The 25,431-nt window shown below is 43.1% G+C and overlaps 1 protein-coding gene across 6 annotated transcripts in view; it reads right to left on the reverse strand.

Annotated features, from left to right (window-relative positions):
* The window catches only part of PLEKHG1 (pleckstrin homology and RhoGEF domain containing G1), a 229,177-nt gene that overhangs the window by 8,665 nt on the left and 195,081 nt on the right, over nt 1-25,431 (reverse strand). For all 6 annotated transcript variants that reach the window (XM_058534149.1, XM_058534146.1, XM_058534150.1 and 3 more), the window contains 10 exons: nt 24,782-24,932; nt 21,110-21,241; nt 18,647-18,829; nt 18,459-18,554; nt 18,180-18,266; nt 12,765-12,798; nt 10,244-10,339; nt 8,649-8,687; nt 6,676-6,698; nt 1,083-2,727 (listed from right to left, as the gene is read on the reverse strand). In XM_058534149.1, the coding sequence (XP_058390132.1) occupies nt 1,083-2,727; nt 6,676-6,698; nt 8,649-8,687; nt 10,244-10,339; nt 12,765-12,798; nt 18,180-18,266; nt 18,459-18,554; nt 18,647-18,829; nt 21,110-21,241; nt 24,782-24,932 (2,486 nt within the window). The remainder of the gene's footprint in view (nt 1-1,082; nt 2,728-6,675; nt 6,699-8,648; nt 8,688-10,243; nt 10,340-12,764; nt 12,799-18,179; nt 18,267-18,458; nt 18,555-18,646; nt 18,830-21,109; nt 21,242-24,781; nt 24,933-25,431) is intronic.

A 25,431-nucleotide genomic window follows, 5' to 3' on the forward strand; every position in this document is an offset into this window, starting at 1 on the left:
ACCATGAGCTTTATTCACATCTATGCTCTTCCGTGGAGACTGGTATTAAGTTTTGTCCTTCAGAACCTTCTCTAATTTAGCCAGGGAATATGTGCTTCTTTATAATGGAGAAAAATGTCAAACCGTGAACATACCCTTCCTTTAATCCTAATCCTACCAATATCATACCTGAGATCCTGGTTTAGTTCTGCCCCACGAAGAAGGCTTGACGAAAAGAATTCAACTTCTCAGAAGCATACATGAGAATACCAAATGAGATGGTCTTAAATGCATGACAGCAGCTATTTTAAAAACTCAACTAGTGGGGCCGGCCCAGTGGCATAGTGGTTAAGTTCGTGCACTCCGCTTCAGTGGCCCAGGGTTTGCGGGTTTGGATCCCAGGCACAGACCTACACACTGCTCATCAAGCCATGCTGAGGCGGCGTCCCACGTAGAAAATAGAGGAAGATGGGCACAGATGTTAGCTCAGTGAAAATCTTCCTCAAGCAAAAAGAGGAGGTTTGGCAACGGATGTTAGCTCAGAGCCAATAAAAAAAAATCAACTAATACCCAAAATACGTGAGAAAACAACTGAGTTAGAATGTGAACAGCAAAAAAAAAAAAAGCAAAAAGGGCTCCTTTTTGTCTTTGTTAGCATGCGTAGGCATTTTTGTTGGGATTCGGGAGCCAAGAGCAATCCTAGTCCATATGCTTCAAACCCTAAAAGCTTACACAAACGACTCCTCCTCCTAACACACTACTGATACACAAGCAGAAGCTCTGGACGCCACAAGTGAAACCAATTGCTATTTTTCACACTTCAGATGAAATTAAGAAAACTTCCTACAACATCAAATCTGTAGTGACCAGGTTACATGCACAACGAAACTCTCTGAGACCACATCACCTCCGCCTTGTGGGATTCGGCGAAGTGGGAAAAGGTGAGTAACAGCCCCGTCTGTTAGTCAGTCAGTCTGTGGTCTCACTGCGAAAGCGTGAATGTCTGAGTGACAATGTTCTCAAATTTAAGGACACTTACAACCTGAAAGCTGCTCTCACATCTTACTTTCGAGAAGGAAGAGAAGCAGTGTGAAGGAACGTACCGATGGCCGCCCCTCCTTGCTTCTTATCTTCCAAGATGGCTGCCAGATCCTTGTGCGCGGATTTATGCTGCTGGCTGGCCGGGGGCTGCTCCAACTCTGGGCTTTTCACTCTTAAAAGTTGATTTGCCTTCTTGATCTTCTGGCTGTACTGCCTCGCCATCATGAAAACCCTGCTTTTTGTCTTATCTGTGGCTTCCATTCCAGGGTCAGGGTTGTCCAGGTCTGTTTGGGACAGGCTGCCGTGGGCCAAGTCGTAGGGGTTTTCCATGGGAGGTATTTCACTGGCCAGAGAGAGCCGGTTCAGACTCATAAAGGAGCCTTCTTTAGAAATCAGGTCATCTTCAAACGGGCAGTGCGCCCGGCTAGCTCGGCCAGGCCTGTCTTTCAGTGGCGAGGGGAAAGCATGGCTCTGGGGAAGTGAGAGCATGGACACGGAATGCCCTGCCTCTCTGCTTAGCTTAGGCGTGCTCTCGGCATGCAGCCTATCTTGCACATCATCTTTGGTAACCGGAAATGCTGCAAGGAGCCGGTCCCTGGCTTTGTCTTCATTTTTCTTGATGTAATTTTCCAGGTCATTCCAGATTTCGTCTACTTCTTCAGACAGTTTATCAGATATAGACTTATCCGCCACAGACAAGTTACAGCTGGAAGAGTTATACAGCAAACTCAAATAATCATGATCAGAGGGTCCCTGGGGGTAAGGTGTCTCGTCCTCGCTGAACTGGAGGCTATCCTGGGAGACAAAGGGCCTCAGACTGTCACAGCACGCAAAGTCGGCTTCCAGACCCAAGAAGGTGCTCCTCTTGGAACGCTTTAGGCTGCTGCATTTGAAATCCAGTGAGGGTGGGTCTGGGAGCCTGATGGTATCATAGATGTTTTCCTCAACCACCTGCAGCTCAGGGGTGCTTTGGTTCGACATCTCTTGACCTGTTAGAGCGCCATCTCTCTTTGTGTGCAGAGAGCTCTTCTCATGGCCAACTTGCCTCTTTGAGAAGGCGAGGTCCGGGGTGCTCTTGGGGCGAACAGAGTCCCTGGCTGATTTGAGGGGAGTGGATTCAGCCTCTTCCCGTTTAGCAACCATTAGTTTTAAGTCCTCATAACTTATGTTATCATAGACATGGTCTATATCATCAATAGTCAACTCTATAGAAGACCCAAAGGGAGTCATTCCATCCTGCCCTTCTGTTTTAGGGTCACTCTGCAGTTCCCTCCGGGGGCTGTACTGAGAGCCATCACTGTCCCTAATTCTTATTTCAGGGGGGCATGTGTTGCTCTCGCCAGCACTGCTGGCCCGCCTAACAACCCTGCGTCCAGAGCTGGCAGTCTCCGTGGACTCAATCTGTCCCATATGCCAACTGCAAGGGCGACTCGAAGTGCTGTCTTCGCACAGTCTGGTCGAGTTCAAATCTGAAGAGGAAAAGGATGGCACGAACATCTGATAATCATCTTCATCATCCTCATTCTCCTGTGGGGACCGTCGACTGGGAAACAAGGCTTGCCTGATCTGGTGGTCCGTCCAGATGTTTCTGACGGCCCCACCCCCGCGAAGCACGCTGATAATGGCAGACCCACTTGGCTGACTGCTCCTCTGGGCGGGAGATGGCCCTGCTGAAGTCAGCTGGGGAGATCCTTCCTCTCTGGAAACCTGAGGACAGAAACATAGGGATTGAATTACAGCACCATGGACACATAACTTATGACCTTCTCCTGTATTTACACATTGCCTCTCCCACTAGACTGTAATGTTCTTAAAGAAAATGATCAGTAAACATTGTTGATTTTAACTGAGTTGAAAAGCACTTCAGATTTTTGCAAAAGGGGCAGAAAGGACAGGAATTGATATTTACTTAGAAATAGGCTAGGCCATTTGCAGACATTCTCCAAACTTCATGTTCACAATCTCTCTATGAATTGGATATGATTGTACCAGTTTCACAGTAAGGAAATCCAGGCTCAGAAAGATTCAGTAACTTGCTCTCTCTAGTCAGTAGAAAGGCTAGGACACAAACCTGGGTCTGATCCAAATCCCTTGCCCCAATGCAGGGAATTAGCTAAATACAGAAAACTCAGATAATTCAAATAATTCCGATGTGCACTTGGCAAATAACATTATATAAATGAATAGATACTGTGGTCAAGGGCCACGGTATCTGTTTCTGTGGGGGGCTTGACTCCTAGGCATCTTATTGTGGTTTCCGGTATACCAGAAGCCCCTGTCAGAGATCTAATTGCAGATCCAAGGGTATCCCTTAAATCTGCAGACCTGCCATGAATCTGACCAGCACTGCCTAGGTTTACAGATTCTAGGCAAAGAGCCTTCGTTGAAGGAATGCAATTTAATCCATTACTGAGCTATTTAAATTCTTATTTTCTTTCAAAATATGTTTAATTAAGTAATATTTAGATGCCTGTTAGGAAATAAAATATGAGTGACATTAATGATTTCTAATCAAAGAAAACAACGGGTCTTTTATAACTTGGAACCTTTCCTGATGGAGCTCAACTATGCAGACAGGGAGTGGACTGCACACTTGCTCTCTGTAGGGATAAGGATTTGCTTCAAAGAATTGAAAGGGTTAAGACCCATTCAAACTGAGTACCAGGGACATATTTTCTGATCAAAACCCTATAGTAACCTATTGGAAATGTCAAATTAGCAAGAACTTTTCATCACTTATCAGTGAAACTAGATACATAATGCTTTGGAATATCTATCTATAAATATGTCTATCTGTCTATGTGCCTATCTATCAGGGAGGGAAGAGAAGAGTCAGGAGGGCAAGAATAAAATTTCCTCCTGAATGTCATTTTTCTATTAAAAATTTAAAATAAAAATGAATCCAATTGGTTATTTAATCTTTTGTTCACTTTTTTCATATAGTAAAACTGTGGACTATTTGAGGCCTAGGAATAAATGAATACACACACATATGGATATACGTATATACATATATAATATTACATTTAGAGTTTTAATGTTTCTTTTTTTTTTTTTTTTTTTAAAGATTTTATTTATTTTATTTTTCCCCCCCAAAGCCCCAGGAGATAGTTGTATGTCATAGCTGCACATCCTTCTAGTTGCTGTATGTGGGACTCGGCCTCAGGATGGACGGAGAAGTGGTGCCTCGATGCGTACCCGGGATCCGAACCCGGGCCACCAGCATTGCAGCGCGCGCACTTAACCACCAAGCCACAGGGCCGGCCCTTAATGTTTCTTTTTTAATCCTTTAGTATCTCTCCCTTTTCATCTTACACTGCACTGGTATAATGTTTAGAAAATATAGGCACCAGTAACTACATTTTATAAAATAAAACAAGTTAATATTAACTAGTTAAATCACAACAAAACACTTTGAAAGTGCAACAAAATGATTTTGTGCACAGCCAGAAGTAATACCTTCTTAAAATATTTCATCCCAGAAAATTCCCAGATGTTTTAGAAAATCAGGAAACCTGAACTGTTAATATCAACGTATATTTTTAAGATAATCACACTTGAAATGAAGATAGCAGGACTTTGTCAGCCGAAAATTTACAGCAAGTACATCATCAGGAGAATGGAAGAAGCTCTTAGATTAAGAAATAATCAGTATATGGATTGGAAACAACATACAAGCATGTAGTTTAGATACCTCGACTTCACCAGAGCCAGGATGAACATTTTTTTTTCTGTTTTTCCACATTCTCACCATTACAGCTATTTAATAATAATATAATAGCTATCATTCATGGAGCACTTGCTTTGTGCCAAATACCGTAGTAAGCACTTTTAAAAACATATTATTGCAGGGGCCGGCCCCGTGGCTTAGCGGTTAAGTGCACACGCTCCGCTACTGGCAGCCTGGGTTCGGATCCCAGGCATGCACTGACACACCGCTTCTCCGGCCATGCTGAGGCCGCGTCGCACATACAGCAACTAGAAGGCTGGGCAACTATGACATATAACTGTCTACTGGGGCTTTGGGGAAAAAAAGGAGGAGGATTAGCAATAGATGTTAGCTCAGAGCCAGTCTTCCTCAGCACAAAGAGGAGAATTAGCATGGATGTTAGCTCAGGGCTGATCTTCCTCACACACAAAAAAACATATTATTGCATTTAATCTTTATAACAACTCTGTAAACTAGGGAACTAAATCTTGGTAAGGTTAACAACCTGCCTACAGTCCATACAGCTTATAAGAGGCAAAAATGGATTTGAATCCATGTCTTAATCCAAAGCTTATATACGAGCTTAACCTCTCTCACTTTCCCTATCTATCCATCAATCCATCCATCAATCCATCTATCCAACCATCCATCTACATACACATACATACACATATACATACATAAGGCCTCGGAATATCTGCTCTCCTCGCATTTAGTATACATTCATTACTGCTAGGAGATGGAATTTTATCACTAAGAAAAAAGTACTTTGGTGTTTTATTTCTTTCTTGTCTTCAGATTTTATTAGGTTTAGTTAGTCCCCATATGGAGACTTGGCTTGATCACTACTATAGAAAGTTTCCAAGAAGCTGTTGAGATTGTATCTCTAGAACTGACAGAGTGATTCCCCCACCTGGTACTGAGCAGGGCTTGGCTCCATGAGCTAATTTGACTGCCTTAAAGAGCAGGCACCTTCTGCAATGTTTGTTTATGAAAACAAAGTAGATCAAGAAAATCAAAATCTCAAGCTATATTTCAGGACAATGAACTAATTAGTCTTATTTCAAAAGCTTCCAAACAAAAATATATACTACGTGAAAAAAATCCACACGCCCTAATTTTAAGAAAATCACTTAGCGATAAGACTATGCTGATTTTTAGACATTTTACTGGATTTAGCTGAAAGATAGAGCATTTCTCAACAAGGTCACCTTGGCCCTGAGCTAAGGAAGGGTGCAAGTGGAACTGTGGGAAGAGATTTTCACAGCCATAGCCTGAGAGATACATTGACATTAAACAAGAAGCCACGATCAGTTCTCTAAGAACTGTTAATTGAGACAGTTGATCAGTAGCCATATTGGACATGGTCTCCTCAGGTCAGGATAGAATATCTAGTCTTCACAGGTAATAAATCTGGATATACATCTTCTAATAACGCACACCCTTTTTATTCCCCATCTCCTAACCTTTTATCAGAGGAAGAAAAATCAAAACTTGGTATAGGGAAGTTTCATTATATCACATTTCACCACACCTCTCACACCAACAGCAAGACCCGATCCTTAGAAGGGGATCTTGGTGACCGAAGGCTAATGCTCTGAGAAGGGATCAATACTCAATATGCAAGAGCCTAGGTCTTACATGCACAGAGGCACAGGGCAATGTGAGGTGGGCCACACTAGCACTGTGCAGTGTAATATCCTAAGGTAACCTTATAGCTTCTGGGCGAGAGGTGGGGCAAAGGGATGAAGAAATCATTGTTTTAGTTCTGAGAGGCAGCAGGGGGAGGGAGGATGTTGATAAGGGGAAGTCCTCACTTAAACCTATTTTGAAATGTAAAATAATTGTTTCCACCTGGCATACTGGCCGGGGCTGAGATCTAGAAGGGTACTTACAAAAGGTGCCTAAAGTAAACATTCCAAAATAAGAAATGTAATAGTGCTTACCTTTTGGATGTCTTGTGCTGTTTCTGAAAAAGAAAAGTTTTTTGTTTTTATGTTTGAGAATTAAAAATGTTATCTCATACATAGGTAAGCACTGATATTTTATAAGACTTTTAAACACTGTTAATAATTGAAGCCCAAGGGCTGGTACCGTGGCTTAGTGGTTAAGTGCATGCGCTCCACTACTGGCGGCCCGGGTTCGGATCCCGGGCGCACACCGACGCACGGCTTCTCCCGCCATGCTGAGGCCGCGTCCCACATACAGCAACTAGAACGATGTGCAACTATGACATACAACTATCTACTGGGGCTTTGGGGGGGAAAAAAAAAAAAGGAGGCGGATTGGCAATAGATGTTAACTCAGGGCCGGTCTTCCTCAGCAAAAAGAGGAGGATTAGCATGGATGTTAGCTCAGGGCTGATCTTCCTCACAAAAAAATAAATAATTGAAGCCCAAGAGGCTTCTGGGTTCTTTAGACCCAATTTTCAGAAAATGCCTCTCAGTTATCTTATATCCTGTACTATATGTAAAACAATCTGACATACATCTGAGTCTTAAGTATTTTCCTTAATCCCTGAGAGCAATGGACCAATCCATGTTAATAAGTTTAAAACCTTCCCCCCAAAATATATATTACCTTAAAAAAATCCACGTGCCCTAAGCCATGAAAATCATTTAAACATAAGACTATGCTTCTGTTAATTTTTTTCTTTTTTCTTCTTTTTTTTTTGCTGAGGAAGATTAGCCCTGAGCTAACGTCTGTGGTAATCTTCCTCTACTTTATATGTGGGTCACCGCACCGTGTGGCTGATGAGTGATGTAGGTCCGCGCCAGGGATCCAGGCCGCGAAAGGGGAATGCGCCAAACTTAACCACTACACCACGGGGCCAGCCCCAAATTTTTAAACATTTTATTGGTTTTAACTGAAAGACGTAACATTTATCAACAGGGGCACCTTAGCACTGTGCTAAAGCATAGTGCAAGTAGGATTGTGGGGAGAGATTTACATCTTCATAGATAACCTTATTATGTGTGTTTCATCTTTAAAAACTGTTTAACTACAGAAGCACATAAAGTAAAAAGTGATGGAACCCTCTCCACAAATCCCACCTCATAGATGTAACCACTCTTAACAGTTTGATGTTCATCTTTCCAGGTCCCATACACACTGCCCCCATCCCACCACAGCCCATAGTTTTTTTGCTTTTTAAAAGAGAGGTACAATATGCAAATATATATGGACATGCCCATCAGTAGAGAGAGATGTGCTTCATTCTTTTTGACACCTGCAGAACATTCCATGTAGTATTCGAGGATAAACTACAACTTATTGAACCATTTCCCACTAGATGGGCATTTTACGTGGTGTCCTACTATAAACGCTGCAAAGCATACACACACAGACACAGATCTGTCCACACCTGGGTGAGTACTTCTATACGGCAAGTGTACATTGTGAAATTGATAAAAACAAAATTGCTGGGTCAAGGGCAAGTGCATATTTTAAATTTAAATGGGCATTACCAACTCCTGCTCCAAAAAGTCTGCAGAAATTTATACTCCCACCAATAGTTCTAGAGTGCCTGTTTTTCTCTATCTTTTGGCTGAGCTCATAGCTTTTCCCCCAATTTGTGTCATTTAAATGTATGATTTTTCTGATTACTAATATGGGTGACCATTTACAATTTTATAGGTAGTTTGTATTTCTTCTGTGAAACTGCCTAATTATATTCTCTGCCTTTTAAGAAAGAGTCCTTTGTCTCTTTTTCTGAAGCATGGGATTTCTTTATGTAATAGGAACATTAATCTTTTTATGCCTGTTTCCATGTTGCAAACATTTAATGTCATTTGCTTTACATTTTGTCGTGGGATACTTTCACTTAGAGAAGTTAATCTTTCTGTAATCAAATCTGTCAATCTGTAATTCACCTGGATATCAATAAGAAGGAAAAAAGAAAATGTATTTTAGGACTTACCACTGGTCTTCAAAACTTTATGTGATCTTGAGGAAGGTTCTGGGAGAAAAAAGGAAAGCCAGCATCATTTGCAAAACCAAATCAAGACTTTTTCTTTGCAAATGAATTATTACTTTATAGGCAAATTAATCAAGCTCTAGAAAATTTCTATCATCCCCATTGTTTCGAGTTACTTAGCAGCAAGACATTTACTCCGTCAAAATTGTAAGATAAACATTAAGCTGTGCAATCAGGAGTCACATAACAGAAAACCAACCCCACCAACTAGTAGAGCGATTTCCTTAGCTTTAACTACCACCTATAAGCTGATAATGTTTAATTTTATATTCTTATCTCAGACGCCTGTCCCAAACCTCAGACCTCAGATGCCAACTGCCAATCTGACATTTCCCCAATGTGCCCATGACCTAGCAAACTCAGCAAGTCTCAGCTCACTGGCCTCCCCCAACTCTGCTCCTTCATCTGTATTTCCTACCTTGGTTGTCATCAACATTACCCTCCCAAGTGAGAGACCAGGACATCATTCTAAATGTCTCCTGTTTTCATCCACCACAGTCTAGTGGGATCCCAATAACGCTCCACCCCAGTCTCCACTGTCTTAATCCCAGCCTCACCCAGACCAAAGCGACAGCCTGCTACCTGGTCTCCCAGCCTACTTCATTCTCCACATCAGGCCAGAATTCTCTTTTTTCATAATTTATTGCTTAAAATCCTTGCAGAATCAAGTTCAAACCCTCTGTGTGGCCTACTCGGCCTCCCGTGATCAGGCCCCTATCTGCATCTCCAGCCACATCTCTTTCGATTTCACCCAACTCCACCTCCTCCTCAGCTCCATCCCACGTTCCAGCCAGACCGAACGAATGGCAATGATGTCTGACCTAAAGCACTCTGGCTCAAGTCTCAGGGCTTCTGCACATGCTGCTCGCATGCCATCTGCCTCCTCAGCCCCCAGATTCCAGCTGGGGAACTGTCCTCTACTCTGGGAAGCCCCCTCTCGCCTGTGTCTCTCCACGCGTCCGTCCATCCACCTCTGCCACAGCTCCAGCACACACACTGGTATTTATTCCCCTTCTCAGACTCTCGCACTAGACTATGAACTCCTCGCAAGCAGGAATGGTGTATATTATCTATCCTTGCATTCCCAGTCCTTAGCACAGTGCAGGGGATTAAACAGGTACTCAACAAATACTAACTCAAATAATAAAATTGGAGAGCTAAGGGAATACTATCTGGAGTCTGGTTCAGCAAATGTGTGTTAAAATTTTAGGTTTGAATAATCTTTTGTATGTGTCATTTACAGGATACAGTTTTCCACGAGAGATAGTAAATAGGGTTTAAGTACCTGTGTGGCTAATGTAAGATGCTCTGCAAAGCAAAATTAGTTGATGGATATGTTTTATATTCACTAGAAAACAGAGAGTTAAGTAGAAAAGAGTTTTAGAACAAAAGCCCGAGAGCCCCTCTTAAGGCAGCCTCAAATGTATTCAGACAGTGAGCTCAAAAACCAGAAAGAAAATGCCCTTTGTCAGACTGAAAGGCACATTCATTCCTAGTCCCCCATAATGATTAAATTTTGATTACAACACCCTACTTACCAGATTTTCTTCTCAGCCGATACGGGGCAGAACCATCTCTGGAACCACAAAATGTTTTCATCTCTCCATCAGGACTGTAACAGAAGCCCGGATAATCTGTAAAGATGACCACGTGTATCTGTAAGAATGAGGTGTTCAGGGACTTCTCAGAAAATGGGGGTGACTTGTTTTGGATAGCTAGAGATTTATTCTTTTTCATCAGACATGGATACATCCCTGCTTCCATAATTGGTGTTTAATATGTATCTCAGGGCTTTCTGTGTACTGTGAGACTTCCAGGAGTGTGTTAGCAGGTTAAGCTGCCTCTCTCTCATGCACAAACACACACACACACAGGCACAAGCTCTCTATGTACTCTCTTTTTCCACTCTCTAGCAGAAAGGGTTATAACCAATGGCTTCACCCTTCCTAGAAAGTTAGTTAAAATGTGTAAGGCGTAGTAACTCCCTCCTGGCACTCAGAAACATCTGCAACTCTATGACCCACAGAGGTCAGAAAACTCCATTCACATAAAAATCCCTGTGGCTGAACTTGTTACCAAGGCCCCTGACAGACTTCAATGATGGGCCGCAACAGAGGCCCTGCCCAGGTAAAACCATCTGGAGAATTCAATCTGAGTGACAATTTCTCAGGCATTTGCGCCCGGTGCAGTGGTGGAGGATGTCGATTCCTTCCTGCCCCTACGGAAGCTGTCCTCCAGTGCATGACTCTTAGCATTTTTCTAGACATCGCTCCTTGGAACGTTCGATGAACACTTTAGGTTCTCTTACCAGAAAAGGGATTTTCATTTAATTTCATAGTTTATGTCTTTCTTCCCCGTCTAAGGGGTACACAGACTTCAGACTGAGAAATTCTGGTCTGATGCTAAAGTACTGCAGCATATTCAATGATCATCTGCACCCTGAAGCCTGAGGATAAAAAATTTTAGGACGTAACTGTCAACTGGTGTTCTTCAGATTGGGGTTAAGGCTCCTCACAGGTGTCTAAAGTTCCAGAGAGTTCTGAGGATTGTAAAGACCACATACTCTTCTCCAATGTCAGCGGCAAAGTTAAACAAATGAGGTCATTTGGCCCAATGGACAGGCTACTCTGTTCACACTCAGCCAAGGCCAAAGAGAGGGTAGGGCAAATAAGGTTATTTTTGTAGGCTGGGCTGCTCTGGCCTAGCCCTGGGCCTAGAAGAGAAGCATGTTAGTAGCTTAAATCATTCTGTGCCCTCGTAGAATCTTATTGGTTTCCAAGAGCTGGCCCACAGCCTGGGAATAAGTAAATAATTTTGTTGAATGGAGCTAGTCACAGGAGTAGCTGACTTCTCCAGACCTCCACCTTTTTCCTCTTGCCTCCTAATTTGCCCATCCATGGTGTCGCCCTGTCTTCAGAGTGCTTCTATTAAAAAAAAAATCCTAAAGAGATTTCCAGTGAACAAAATGGTAGGATTTTGGGAGTGAGCCCAGCCTAGCCCCCTGGTAGGGACCACCTTGCATCACTTCTCAGAATCTGTTGGACATGAAATGGGGCATCTCAGCCCAGTGGCTCCGGTGCCCATCTTGCCACTCTGGTGGAAAGCTTCTTGTTTCTCCCGGAGGGTTAACCACCAGCAGGTTGGAGGGTAATTGAATCAATGTTTGCACTTGGGGAAAGATTCCTCAAAAGTAAGTTATTTTGAATATTTTAAGTAAAAGTTTCTGTCACACCTGGTTGTAAGTCTTTCAAGTCATCGTTTCACTTTTAATTCTATTTAATCGGGGAGGTAACAAGGATGTGGTAAGTGCTATTGAAAAAGGTTTTATTTTATAGGAAAGACCTCACTTATATTTATTCTCTGCCTGTTTTTATAAGCCTAGAAATACGATCACATAGGAGGCAGTTATAATTTTAAAATTTATGCTGCATCAGGAAAACCAATAACTATCTAGTTAGCATGATTCTTACAGATAATCAACATAGACTTTCCGTCGATGGGTGAGGTGAAAAAAGCACTGTGGGACCTTAATTTTTGGTGGTGGTGGAGGTGGGGGTAAGAGTTGACCCTGGAAGGATACTTTACAGTGTTAGTTGATACACAGACCTAGACATGTGGCCAGGTGACTCACAGATAAACCAGGCGAAATCAATGTAGAAACTAGTCAATGTGTTAGGAAGAGATTATACCGTCTACCGGCTCTATTTGTTAAAACAGTGAATAGAGAGCTGCTACTTTTTTAGAAATGACATTTTTATAAACTTTAAGATTGAAAATGTGACAGGTACAAGTAGACAATGAAATTTCAAATTGTGTTTAGAAGATGAAACTTATTGGGCTGGCCCCGTGGCTTAGTGGTTAAGTGCGCGCGCTCTGCTGCTGGCGGCCTGGGTTCAGATCCCGGGCGCACATCGATGCACCGCTTCTCTGGCCATGCTGAGGCTGCATCCCACATACAGCAACTAGAAGGATGTGCAACTATGACATACAACTATCTACTGGGGCTTTGGGGGAAAAATAAATAAAATTATTAAAAAAAAAAAAAAAGATGAAACTTACGAATGGCATCCATTTCAAGTATTGCTTGCTTGGCCTGAAAGAAAGAAAGTGTAGTTGTAATTGCAATTATCTTTTTTTGTTTCTTCTTTAAACTACCAATCCTAATATGGGTCTTAGCCCACCTGAATAAGGAGATTTTGAAAAGCTTTAAAAAAACTCATTTCTTTTAGGCATTAACACATAGGTCAAGGGATTCAAACAGATGAGCGCCCCCATGTGGGTGTAGGTGCTGCACAACTGATGCTCCAGAGCTAAGCTTACAGCCCCCACGTGGATGGCTGGCTGGCTGGCTGGCTGGCTGGAAGAAGGAAGGAAGGAGGAAGGGAGACAAAGGGAGGTAGGAGGGGGAAGGGAGAAAGAGAGAGAGAAAAGGGGCAGGGAGACAGGGGAGAGAGAGAAAGAGAGAAAGGGAACCTTTCACTAATGTTTCTAAAACCTGGTTGATCATTAGCATCTGTTGGTCAGCTTATCATAAAATGCAGATTCCTGCTACCCAACCCTGATCTACTGAACCAAAAGCTCAAGGGATAGGGCCTAGGGTCTACACCACTCACCCTCCCCATTTCATTGGGGCCTTATAGCTATTTTGAGTTGATTGCAGAAAGGTTGCTGCAAGTTTCCTGCATTCCTCCTTCCAAATGCTATGGAATTATCATCAGCTAACTCTCCTGGCTCCCTACTGCACCCCTGCACCTATCATCCCTTTTGTGTGCCCTAGAATCTCTGCAAGGGGGAGAAAGAGCTGCTGTATGGGGGAAGGGCTCTGAAGGACACGGCTGTCACCTTAATTTTGAGAAAAAAAATTCTTAGTTTTTTTTATTATGCTGATATTTTTAATCATATAGTCACAGAGCTTGAGATTGCTGGTTGGAATTAATTTCAAACACAAAGGTTAGCTCAGTTTCTGTGAAGTACATTTATAGAACCACGTGAACATATAAAATACAGAAGTCTCTACCTTCACCTTTATTCTCAATTAATCCGGATAAGTGTTAATTTATATACCATGTATATGAATAGGCAATATGGCTATTTCCAAGAAGTTTCCTGGTATCTATAAACTTGACTTCAAGAACGCAGTATTTTTCTTTTCCTGTCTTGACACTTAATTTCAAAAAAATACTATGCCCACTTTTTCCACTAGGAGTCAGCCTGGGACCATCATTGAATGAAGGGCACAGAAGGAGGCTGGAATACACACTAATGCATTCCTAACAGCTCTGTTAATACTATTAAGTAGTCTTGAGGAAAGAAGTGAAAAGTTCACCTAAGTAATAACCCTGCTTAAATAAAACAGAAAATCATTATAACATTCTAGTGGATAAAGTATATTAAATAAGTATGCTTTCATTGTCCTCTGGGAACAATGTGGTTAACACACTCTTTGGAGCCAGACAGACCTGGGTTTGAATCCGGACTCGGTCATGTACTAGTTGTATAAACTTGGGCAATTTAGTTAAAGTCATGGAGTCTCTTTCTTCATTTCTCTGGAATGGGGAGAATAAGACCTATCTCACAGGGTGTTTTGCAGAGGGAGAAATAAGAATAGTTAGCACAGGGTATGTGTGCTCAAGAAGTTGTAGCTAAAAAGCATAATGTTTAGATTCTAAAAGGATCAAGAACTTGGGCTAAAAAGTACACTTTTATTGTTACTGTATTACTGTTTTAACACATAAAAGGACAACTGCCTGGAACACACACCCTTTGTGTGGGAGAAAGAGGGCAGTACGTAAGCCAATCTTGTTTTGTAATGGCCTATATCTGCCTTTCAGAATCCCTCTGGCAGTTCTGACTTTCCTAGTAGACAGGTAAACAATAAGTGGGGCATATCAAAGACACTTCACCATTGCCCAGAAGGGCTTTCCAAGGCACAGGGCCAGCAACCAAATGACTAACCAGGAAGAAAATGCACTTCTCTCTCTGCATGAGCTCCCTTACATCTTGGAACACCTTGATGAAATGAGACTCATGCTTAAGTCAAAGAACACACCTATGCCCATTCATTTCCTAGGTTCAAAGTCACTGCTGACAGCCCATCAGAACTTGCTTCATAGGCTTTTCCAAAAATATACGAAGAACAAAATAGACTCCTTTCTCGGAAATCTCAGTTCTCCTTAATTTCCACCCAGTTCTGCTCTCATGATCATCATCCCATTTTCTGCTCCACTTCCCTCCTCCCCGACCCAGCATGGACCATTTCACCATCCACGTGGATAATCCATTCTCCACCCACACCTGAGTTCCCTGCCACTTTATCCCTGATAACCTTTTCCTCCACTCCAGAACAGCAACACATAATCACAGCCACCCCCAGAGCCTTATCATCATCCAGAACTGCCCTACCTCTATGGCAGGACGCCAAAAGTCCCTTCTTCAACTATAGAGCTCTACATTTCAGTTTCTCCACCTTTAACTCCTGCTAAACCAGTTCTCTGACTTTTCAAGACCAGCGATCCTTCAAGCCAGGCCTACATTCCCCGTTGGTTGCACTCTCCACTCAGCCTGGAAATCATGCTCAACCACTGCAACTACGTGCTGACTGGCACCATACCTTCTCTTGCCCTGCTAACCTTCCTCCTCTCACTCCGACAATCCCCAACTTTGGGGAACCCACGTGCACCGTGGTTCCTCAACACTAGTTTCCAAGTTGCTGAGTGGACTTTTAAATTAATTTCTTTTTTTTTTTTTATTTTTTCCCCCAAAGCCCCAGTAGATAGTTGTATGTCATAGCTGCACGTCCTTCTAGTTGCTGTATGTGGGACGTGGCCTCAGCATGGCCGGAGAAGCGGTGCGTCGGTGTACGCCCGGGATCAGAACCCGGGCCGCCAGCAGCGGAGCGTGCGCACTTAACTGCCAAGCCATGGGACCGGCCCATGGGCGGACTTTAAAATTACCTCCTCACATTGATTCGCATGGCCAGTTTCAGTTGGGTCCCGGATGCCTTTCACAAATTATTGTAGTCATCCCTCCTCACTCTCCAGTCCATTTTTTTTAGCAAGTGTTCTGAACCTTTCCATTTTCCCTCAGGCACCCAATGCCATCTTTGCCTCACTCACCCAGCAGATGACACCATCAATCAAACCTATCTTCAGTGAAATCAAACCCTTTATTTTCCCTCAAATCTACCTCAAAGTTTCTCTATCTCCCCATCTTTGTTCTCTCCCAGCTCAGAGAAGATGTGTCTGGCCTTTTCCAAGACTAACCCTATACTACTGTTTTTGTTTTTGCTTGAGGAAGACTTGCCCTGAGCTAACATCCGTGTCAGTCTTCCTCTATTTTGTATGTGGGTAGCCAACACAGCATGGCCGCCAACGAGTGATTTAGGTCCGCGCCCAGGAACTGAACCTGGGCCACTCAAGTGAAGCACGCTGAACTTACCCACTAGGCCACAGGGCCAGCCCCTCTACTACTGTGCTTTCAATCCCTTCATGCCACCTACCCAGGGTCGCATTCAGACCAGCATTCCTCCTCTCATCTTTACTTTCTCCTTCCCCTCAGCCTATTTATGTCCATGGCATTCTTCACCTACACAAAGCATCTTGCTTTGATCTTGTCTCTCCTCAAACTACCACCTTTTGTCTTTTCTAACTTTGTTAAAAAAAAAAAAATTTACATGCAGTCTGTTCCTTATTTCCCCCTTTCTCTTCAACCCACTGCAATCTCTTGCTTGTCTCTTAGTTGCCAAAGCTACCATCTGCTTTTCTGTTGGCATCTGCTTCGACCTCTGCAGCATTCGAGACTGTTGCTCCGCTCCCTCTCTTTGAGTCTCTTTCTGTCCTTCCTTACCACACTTTCCTCTCCGGTTTTCTTACTACCTCACTGGCCACTTTCCTTTGGTTGTTCTCCAAATCCCACCCCCTCGCAGACCACTTAGACGTTGGGATTCCCAAAGTTCTTCTTTCCTTTACACATTTTTATGGGCCACCCTATCAAATCTCAGGGCTTCAGTTACCGTGTGGAGACAGCCTCCAGATCCCCAGCCTCCTAGACCTGAATTTTCACCTGCAGCTGACCTGCCCCAGCACGAGCAACAGTGCCAACCAACTGGTTCCTCTCTTTTGTGGCCTATCTGGGAACTCGCAACACCATCCTCTTGGCCTGATGCCTGACTCATCCTTGACTCTGATTTCTCGCTCTCCTCATGCACCTAACGGGCAGAATCCTGCTCCCTCTGTGCCCGTGACAGGCTTTTTATCTGTGCCCCCCCGTCTGTTGCTGTGGCAGCCTGATAGTGCCCCTCATCTCTTTTCTAGACCATTGTGGTGGCTTGCTAAATCTTCTGCTGCCTCCAATCTCACTCCTCCAACTCACATGTCTTATTTGACCTTAAAGTTACACTCTTGGAACACAGGGAACACCATGTCATCCCCTTCCTCTAAAACCTTCAGCAGTTTCCCACCACCAGTACAATCCAGACTTCTTAGTATGTGCCCTTCATAGGGCCTTAGTCAAAGCCCTTCATAGGGCCAGCCCTGGTGTCTAATGGTTAAGTTCAGTGTGCTCTGCTTGAGTGGCCTGAGTTTGGTTCCCGGGCTCGGACCTATACCACTAGTCTGTCAGTGGCCACACTGTGGTGGTGGCTCAGATATCAAAAAAAAAAAATAGGAAGATTGGCAGCAGATGTTAGCTCAGGGTTAATCTTTCTCAGCAGAAAAAAAAAGCCCTCCATAGGTCAACTAACTGCCTTCCACTTCTCCAGCCTCATTTCCTACTCCATCTGCTGAGGACTCAGCCCTTCCATCTAGGCACAATCTGTGTGCCCTGAACACCCATTCACATCTCTTTATTTTTGTTTGTGCTGTTCCCTCAGCTTGGTTTTCCTTTTCCTTTTCTCCCACTTAATAAAAATATTCCTCATCCTTCCAGACTGAGGTAAAAGGCGTTTTCCTTTTCCCCACTCCACTGTAACTGAAGTCTTTAACCTTCCACAACACCTGGCTTACACCTCTATTAATTCATCATGTTTAGCCAACAGTTCATTGTTTATATGGCTAGCTCCCTTGTCTACAAATTCCTTCATAGCTGAGTCAGGATCTTGTTTCCGGAGATTTCCCACAGAACCTCAGCTAGCTTTATTTGCCATAGGTGTCTAGTGCACTTTTGAATAATTCTCAAAACTCTATTTTCTACTAGCTCTCGAGACATTTTCTTACCGCCTTTTCCTTGTTTTTTCTTCTTTCAAGCCCCAAAAGGGAAAACAACAACAACATCAGTAAAAAATACACAAAACCCAACAACTCTCCACAGAGTCTCCCTACACGTGAATCTTTTCAGTATAAATGCGTGGTTTAGTTGCTCCCTCATGTATCCTCTCTTTCAATTTTATGTTGAAGTTGAACATTTGTTCCTGTCAGGCTGCCCTTCTAGGACCTGAATTCCTTTACACGTTGCCGTGTGTTGACCTCCCTGCCTTACCTTAGCCGGAATCTTTGCCGCATGATTCTCCAGGATCAGTCTCTTCAGGTGCAGAACCCACAGGCGTTTATCTTGCTGGGATTTGGCCTGCCAGGAGGAGATGTGGACAGTGAGACAACTCACGCCTCCACCACTCACAAGATTCAGACGCTCCTGTAACCCTCTGACAAGATGGGAAATACACCACGTGGCCAGAAAGTTCTGGAAAGGCCGCCTGGCACATGGTGCTCACCATTCCCAAGAGTGAGCCTTGCAGGGAGGCGGGGGCTCTGCCATTACCTGAACCGTGTGCTGCAGCTTAGGATTCTTATAATGGAAGATGCTGAAGCTGAGCGGCTCCTTGGGTATCACTTCCACAAGCATGAGGTTGCCACACTGAAGGGAGAGCAGAGAGAGGGTGAGGCAGCCATGGAAGACAACGGAACAAGCGATTGGAGTCCTTGCCCGTGACCAGTCTTCAGACCTACCAGGATGTGAGCTTTGTATGTAAACGTGTCGTCTCTCTTCTTGGTGATGAGAAGCAGCTTGTCAAAGAGGAAGAGGGTCCGCTCATTCTTGGCCCGCTGGAGGCGGAAGGTTCCCTCGAGTACCAGTTCCCCATAGCTGGTCAGGTCTGGTCCCTTCCAGTTAGTGAGCAAACTCTGTATCTCCTGGAAAAGTCAATGTTCCGTGTGATTCAACAGGAGGTGGGAAGGTAAGGCAGCGAGAACAAGGCGGCCCATTGGTTGAGCCTTGAAAAGGGTGACTAAATGTCTACGACAGCGTCTGATAGATGTATGTAGTGTCTAATAGTGTATAACGATCCACGACATAAATCTCCATTTATGGGTGGTGTCACTTAAGTGTTCACAAAAATGTATCAAGTTGTCAATTGACAAGTTGCCAATTACTTATTTCCATTCTTTGACAATCCCTCTACTATTATACCTGGCAGCAGCAGGTACGTCTTTCAAAAGCTAGGTAAAGAGGCCGCTGGCATACGACCTTCTCAGATGGGAATCCTTCCCCTGACTTTCTCACCCCTATTCTCTGGACAAAAACCTTCAGAGGTATTGACTTGGAAACCTTCTTCCAGAAACTGAAGTCCACACCACATAAAAGTAACGCAAAACTAAAGCCTGTGGAAAATCACACAAGATACATCTTCCTAGAAATTTCCTGATATTAATCCCATTTATCTGGGGAAAGGAAATGAGCATTTCTTCACCACGATGTTTTTCATGTAACTTGGTAAATATAAATTGATTAACACGGCTTTGAAGTATCTTTGGGATTTACTGTACATCCATATCAACGTTTTTTAAGAAAGCTGATTTTATTTTTATTTATTTTTATTTTTTATTTTTTGCTGAGGAAGAATGGCCCCGAGCTAACACCCGGCCAATCTTCCTCCACTTTATGTGGGACGCTGCCACAGCATGGCCTGACAAACAGTGTGCGCCCGGGATCTGAACCTGAGCCGCTGGCAGTGGAGCACGCACACTTAACCACTACGCCATGGGGCCAGCCTCCGGATTTTATTATTTGAAAAATGAAAATATTCACAAACAGTATTTAATTAAGCAGCCCTCAAGGCAACCTAAAACTTCATTGATTGAAAGTAGAAATTGATAGAAATGGAGATAAGTCTGAGCCAGAGCCTAATTCAGTAGTGTCTTCAGAATGCCAAACAGATTCAGAAGGTATGAAAAACCAGTCATTGAGCCATTTCTAAATATGCAATAGACATTATGTCTGACATTACATCCACAAAACACTTGAATGATGAAGCATGAAACCTCTCTTACTGTTGCAAAAACCAGACATGGCCTGAAAGATTAGAATGTTGTCTTCCTTTGATTTTTGATGGTCAATTGTATCACACCACACTCTGGCTACCTACAGAAAAGCCTCGAGTTTTGTTTGGACTTATGGGCCAAATAATCTATCTTTTTCCCCTGAGTTGCGTGTAGGCGCTCCATAGAGCGTGGAATCACTCTGGGTAATTATGTGTCACTCCAGGGACAAACAGGAGCATAGGACTAGCCTCTGGGCCCACGTGACCTTTTGAGGTCTCCAGACATGATCACTGGCTTAGTGTTTATCAGAAGTTCCCAGAAATCAGGGCTCAAAAATATTGGTGCTAGAAGGGATCTTAGCAAATCCCTTCTCTGTCACATTTTATTTTATTTATTTATTTATTTACTTTTTGAGGAAGATCGCCCCTGAGCTAACATCTGCCAATCCTCCTCTTTTTTGCTGAGGAAGACTGGCCCTGGCTAACAAACATCCACGCCCATCTTCCTCCACTTTATATGGGACACCGCCACAGCATGGCTTGCCAAGCAGTGCATCAGTGCGTGCCCGGGATCCGAACTGGCGAACCCTGGGCCGCCACAGCGGGGCATGTGCACTTAACCGCTTGCGCCACTGGGCTGGCCCCTCTGTCTCATTTTAAAAATGAGGAAACTAAAATGAAAGAGTAAAGTCTCATTCCAAAGGACCTAGCTCCAGACTTAGCTCTTCTTCCTGAGTCCCCTGCCTCATTACCACACATCACCACCTCGTGATTTTGCAGGAATTAGTGCGAGAGCAACAGAGGCTTAAAAACCCTTTCAACAGTTTAGAGAAAGTTGCTTGTTGCAACAAAAATTACTTATTTGTAATAAACAGACAATAAGGCCTTGAGAGATTCAAATTTTAACTGGGGTCATTGAAAGGGTTATGAGCAAGCTGTTAGTTTCAAAGTTACAATGTACCTTTCTCTTAAATAGCCAGGTTCAACAATGATCTGTGTGATCGGTGTCCTGATCTTTCTTCAGGGATAACTATGGTGAAGACCACGAATGAGGTGTAATACTTGAGCAACCTTAATATTTATTTGATTTGGAAAACGACAGTGAGTCAGCACATCCACAGCACCACCAGGCACTGCCGTCTCCAGGGCCCACCTGTAACCGGACAGCGTGCTCGTGTTTCCGTTTCATATCGTTGATGTGCCAGGCTACTCGCTGCATCGTGTCTATGGCATCAAGCACCACGTCATAGCCTTCTGTGTCCTTGTCAAGGTGATTTTCTATTTCCTTAAAAAAAAAAAGAACTAGTTATTTTCAATTTTTTCCTCATATAGCCAATGAAACAAATGGCACCTCCGTGATTAGTTTCTCATATTTTATTTTTGCTTATTTATTTGCACACAACCATCATTCCTTAAGATTTTGAGACAACTCACCAGAAATACCTGCAACAAAATGGTAAGATAAGAAGAAAAAGGAAGGGCCGGCCCTGTGGCTTAGCAGTTAAGTGCACGCACTCCGCTGCTGGCGGCCTGCTGCTGTATGTCCCACATACAGCAACTAGAAGGATGTGCAGCTATGGCATACAACTATCTACTGGGGCTTTGGGGGGAAAAATAAATAAAATTATTAAAAAAATAAATAAATAAAAAGGAAGCTAGGAAAAACAGAAGTAGATTAGAATTTTAGGACAAGGAGGATGAAACAAAACATGTGTACAGGCCATTAAGTCTCACAGAGATATTATAGTTATTATAATAGACACGAGAGTTGATAGCATAGCTGGAGATTTCTGAGCTTCCTGGTGGCCAATGTAATATTGTTCTCAGGAATATAGTTCTAACTCTTTTAAGAGAGAAAACATCTTATTTTTTTTTCCGCCAGAGGAATTAAAATGTCTCACACAGGCCTTCCAGACTTGAAATATAATGGATATTATCTTTAAAAAAATATTTCTATAGCAAGTACATTTCATGTAGTCAAGGCCTTAAAGCCCAAAAGAAGTTCACTAAAGACAATCCTTCAGAGTGTTGAGAAAGATCTCATGGATCAAGTATTCACTCTCTGATGGTCCCAAGTATGTTACATAAGCAAACAGCTTAGCACTGGAGTCCCACAATCCCAGGGAGATGAGAAAGGGACATGACCTCTGTTCTAATTCTTTCCAGAACATAAGACTCACGTCCCTAGAATCCTGAAGATTCTAAGGATAGAGACTATTGCATTGTTCCTTTAATCTTTTATCTTCTCAACAGTGCCTACCAGAGAGCTGGGTGGTCAATAAATGCTTATTAAACTGAAGCTATATCTTCTCAAAACAATAACACAGTAAACTTATATAAATATGTAAAATAGTAAGAAGATATTATAGTTCATTAGATAGTTTCTATGACATTTATGATGCATAATCGTCAAGTTAAAGATGGAGATTGAATCTTATGGTATAATTATGAAGATTAGTTCCATTATTTTATAGCCATACTTTACAAATCTGTTTACTTTTACTGAGGACTCAAGTTTTCCGTCTAGCTAGAACCTGGAAAGGAATTTACATTTTCTTTCCACACTCAGATTCAGCTGTTAGAAAGGTGCTATGAACCTTTCTGGGACTAACAACTCCCAGGTAAGTTCCAGAACAACAGCAAACTTAAAAAAATAATAACTTTTAGTCTGAGAGGCAATCCTGTTCACCAATAAACAGACTCAGGAGTACAGAGCGTGTTCCTGTGGGGATCTTCATGGATGGCTACACAACTTTGAAGTGATGTGAATGACATGGAAGGAACACCCTGAATCAACTCTAAAAGCAAAAATACTTCAAAGGCAACTAGAAATTAGTTTTCCATTAATTTAACCACTGACCCTCCTTTTCTTCATTACTAGCTGTTATGGACTAAAGGTTTGTGTCTCCCCAAAATTCGTATGTTGGAAGATGAACCCCCATTGTGCTGGTATTAGGAGGTGGGGCTTTGGGGGATAAGGTCATGAGGGGGGAAGCCCTCCCGGATGTGGTTAGTGCCCTTATGAAAGACTCCAGTGAGCTCTCCTGCCTCTTTCTACCATGTGAGGACACAAGGGGAAGTCAGCAGCCTGCAACCTGGAAGAGGGTCCTCCCCAGAACTCAGCCGTGCTGGCACCCGGATCTCAGGCTTCCAGCCTCCAGTGCTGGCACCCTGATCTCAGGCTTCCAGCCTCCAGAACTGTGAGAAGTAAGTGTTTGTTGTTTAAGCCACCCAGTCTATGGCACTTTGTTATAGTATCTTGAGCTAAGACACCAGCTCTTAATTTAGAGGGTAAAGGCTGTTTTTCCTATCAATTAACTTTTTGTAAGGATCTTGACTTGTTATATCTGACATGCTTAAACGACTGAGATCTTAGACTTTTCTTTTGATAGAAGGCTACCTTACTGTATAGAAGGCCATAATTAGAGATTCTTGGGACACATTAGACTTTTTTTTTTTTTTTTGCTAAGGAAGATTAGCCCTGAGCTAACATATGTGCCAATCTTCCTCTATTTTGTATGTGGTTTGCTGACACAGCATGGCTGACAAGTGGTGTAGGTCCGCACCCGGGATCCGAACCTGCAAACCGAGGCCACCGAACTAGAGTGTGCCAAACTTAACCACTGTGCCATGGGGCCAGCCCCTAGGGACGCGTTAGTCTTAAACACCATATTAGCAGAGGCCAGCGGAGATCTATCCTGGAACATGCATTATTTATTTAAGATTTATTTGGACACTGATTTAGCAAATTAATCCTACTAATCTAAGAGGTCATTAGTATCAATTTAACAATTAAAGTAATATCCCTGATGTGGCTTCACAGGAGACAAGATTCCTCAAAGAGTCACCCAGGCAAACAGACAAAGCTGAGAAATTTCTGGTCAAGTTGCGCCGTAAGATTTCTTAAAATTTTAAATGTGTGTGAACTGAGCAAACCTGGAATGATTATCCAAGTAAGACACCTAGAATCACTTAAAAAGAGATATATATAAATTGCAGGCACGTCGATACAGAGAGGAGCTCTGGATTAAAATCTTTTCAAGATTTTTAATGTAGTGTGAAAAATAATAGCTTATTTTTATTGACTGTCTCTGAGCCACAGGGAACGTGGGCAATTTACAGGATTTGAACCCAGGAACCCTTGCCCCAGAGCTCGGCTCCTAACCATTCAGCTGAACTCTCTTGAAGGGCAATCCAATCCTACTTATAGAATGAAAATTACTTTCAGTAAACTCATTTTCCTTAGAGGATAAAAAATGAGAATGTGAGAGCCACGTCTACCTTTGTTTCTAAAGCCTCCTTGAATTTTGTATAAATAATGGGAAACAATGTAAAGAAAAGATGCCCTGAAGTGATGCTAAACCCAGCTCAAAGATCATTCACCACGCTGCTCATCTGTGTCTTCTCTCTTTTTGGCCCCTTCTCTTTGCTCATACAAACGCCGGTCTATGACAAAGAGCTCTCCTTCCCAACTGCCTACTGGATCTGGGCTCATGGAAATAAAATAAAACATAAAAACTCTGTTTTGCATTAAGATGATAGCTCCCTGCCTGAACCTGTCACTGCCCAGTGTCAGGTACTTCTAAGCCCTATCAGAATCAGGGCTAAAATGAGTCTTTTTACTTGGCTGCTGTCAATGGGGCGGCAGGCCTAGAATATAAATATCTCTAATTCCTCAAAGCAGATTAGTCAGTTGTAAAGTATGAGCGCAGAAAGTGTTTCCATATGTCCCCAGCCTGTTCTGATTTTTTCTCCCCCCTAAACTTAATATATACACACAAAATCCCCAACCCCTGGAAAGTACTCAGCACAGGCCGACACTTACATGCAGAAGGAGATGATACTTGAGAATCCGCTGAACTGGTTTTAAGAGATAGGAGCCCAGAGGCAGAGAGTGTTTCAAAGTTTCCTGACGTTCCCTGAAGAATTTGGCCAGCATCTTGTTCCTCATGCACTCTGTGAGCACAGCCACTGATCTGTAAGAAGAAGTATTTTCATCTACATTGTAATGCTCAGTGTGGGTATTCAAGTTTTCAATGCAAACGTCCTAAAACAGGTAGGGCGGCAACAGAGCTCTGGCTGGACTAGAACACCTCTTGGTGCATTAGTTAGAAAAAGGTGCCCCTCTGGGTGGGTGAATTAGGAAAAGGCACTATTTAAAGGGAATAGTACATGGACAGATGGCTTCTAAGCAGCAAGCTCCTTCCTTCTAGGAGATGCAGCCCCCTGCCAGGACACACGGCTTCGCAAAGGGGATCCCAGTTGGATGTTGGCCTCCAGTTGTGCCCCATCTGGGTGTCTTTGTGCAGTGCTCAAATCGCACATCTGTATTCAATTTCCACAGGTGAAATGCGAGGAGCGGGCACCTTTGTACTAACAAAATGTAGTTCCTTCTTCCAAGTAGATCCAGCCCGCTGTCAGACATTTGTCACCCCCTCTGCTGATGGCCTTTGTATAATGCACAAACTGCATCAC

This window comes from Diceros bicornis, chromosome 39 (genome assembly GCF_020826845.1).
Source record: "Diceros bicornis minor isolate mBicDic1 chromosome 39, mDicBic1.mat.cur, whole genome shotgun sequence".
Classification (NCBI taxonomy): domain Eukaryota; kingdom Metazoa; phylum Chordata; class Mammalia; order Perissodactyla; family Rhinocerotidae; genus Diceros; species Diceros bicornis.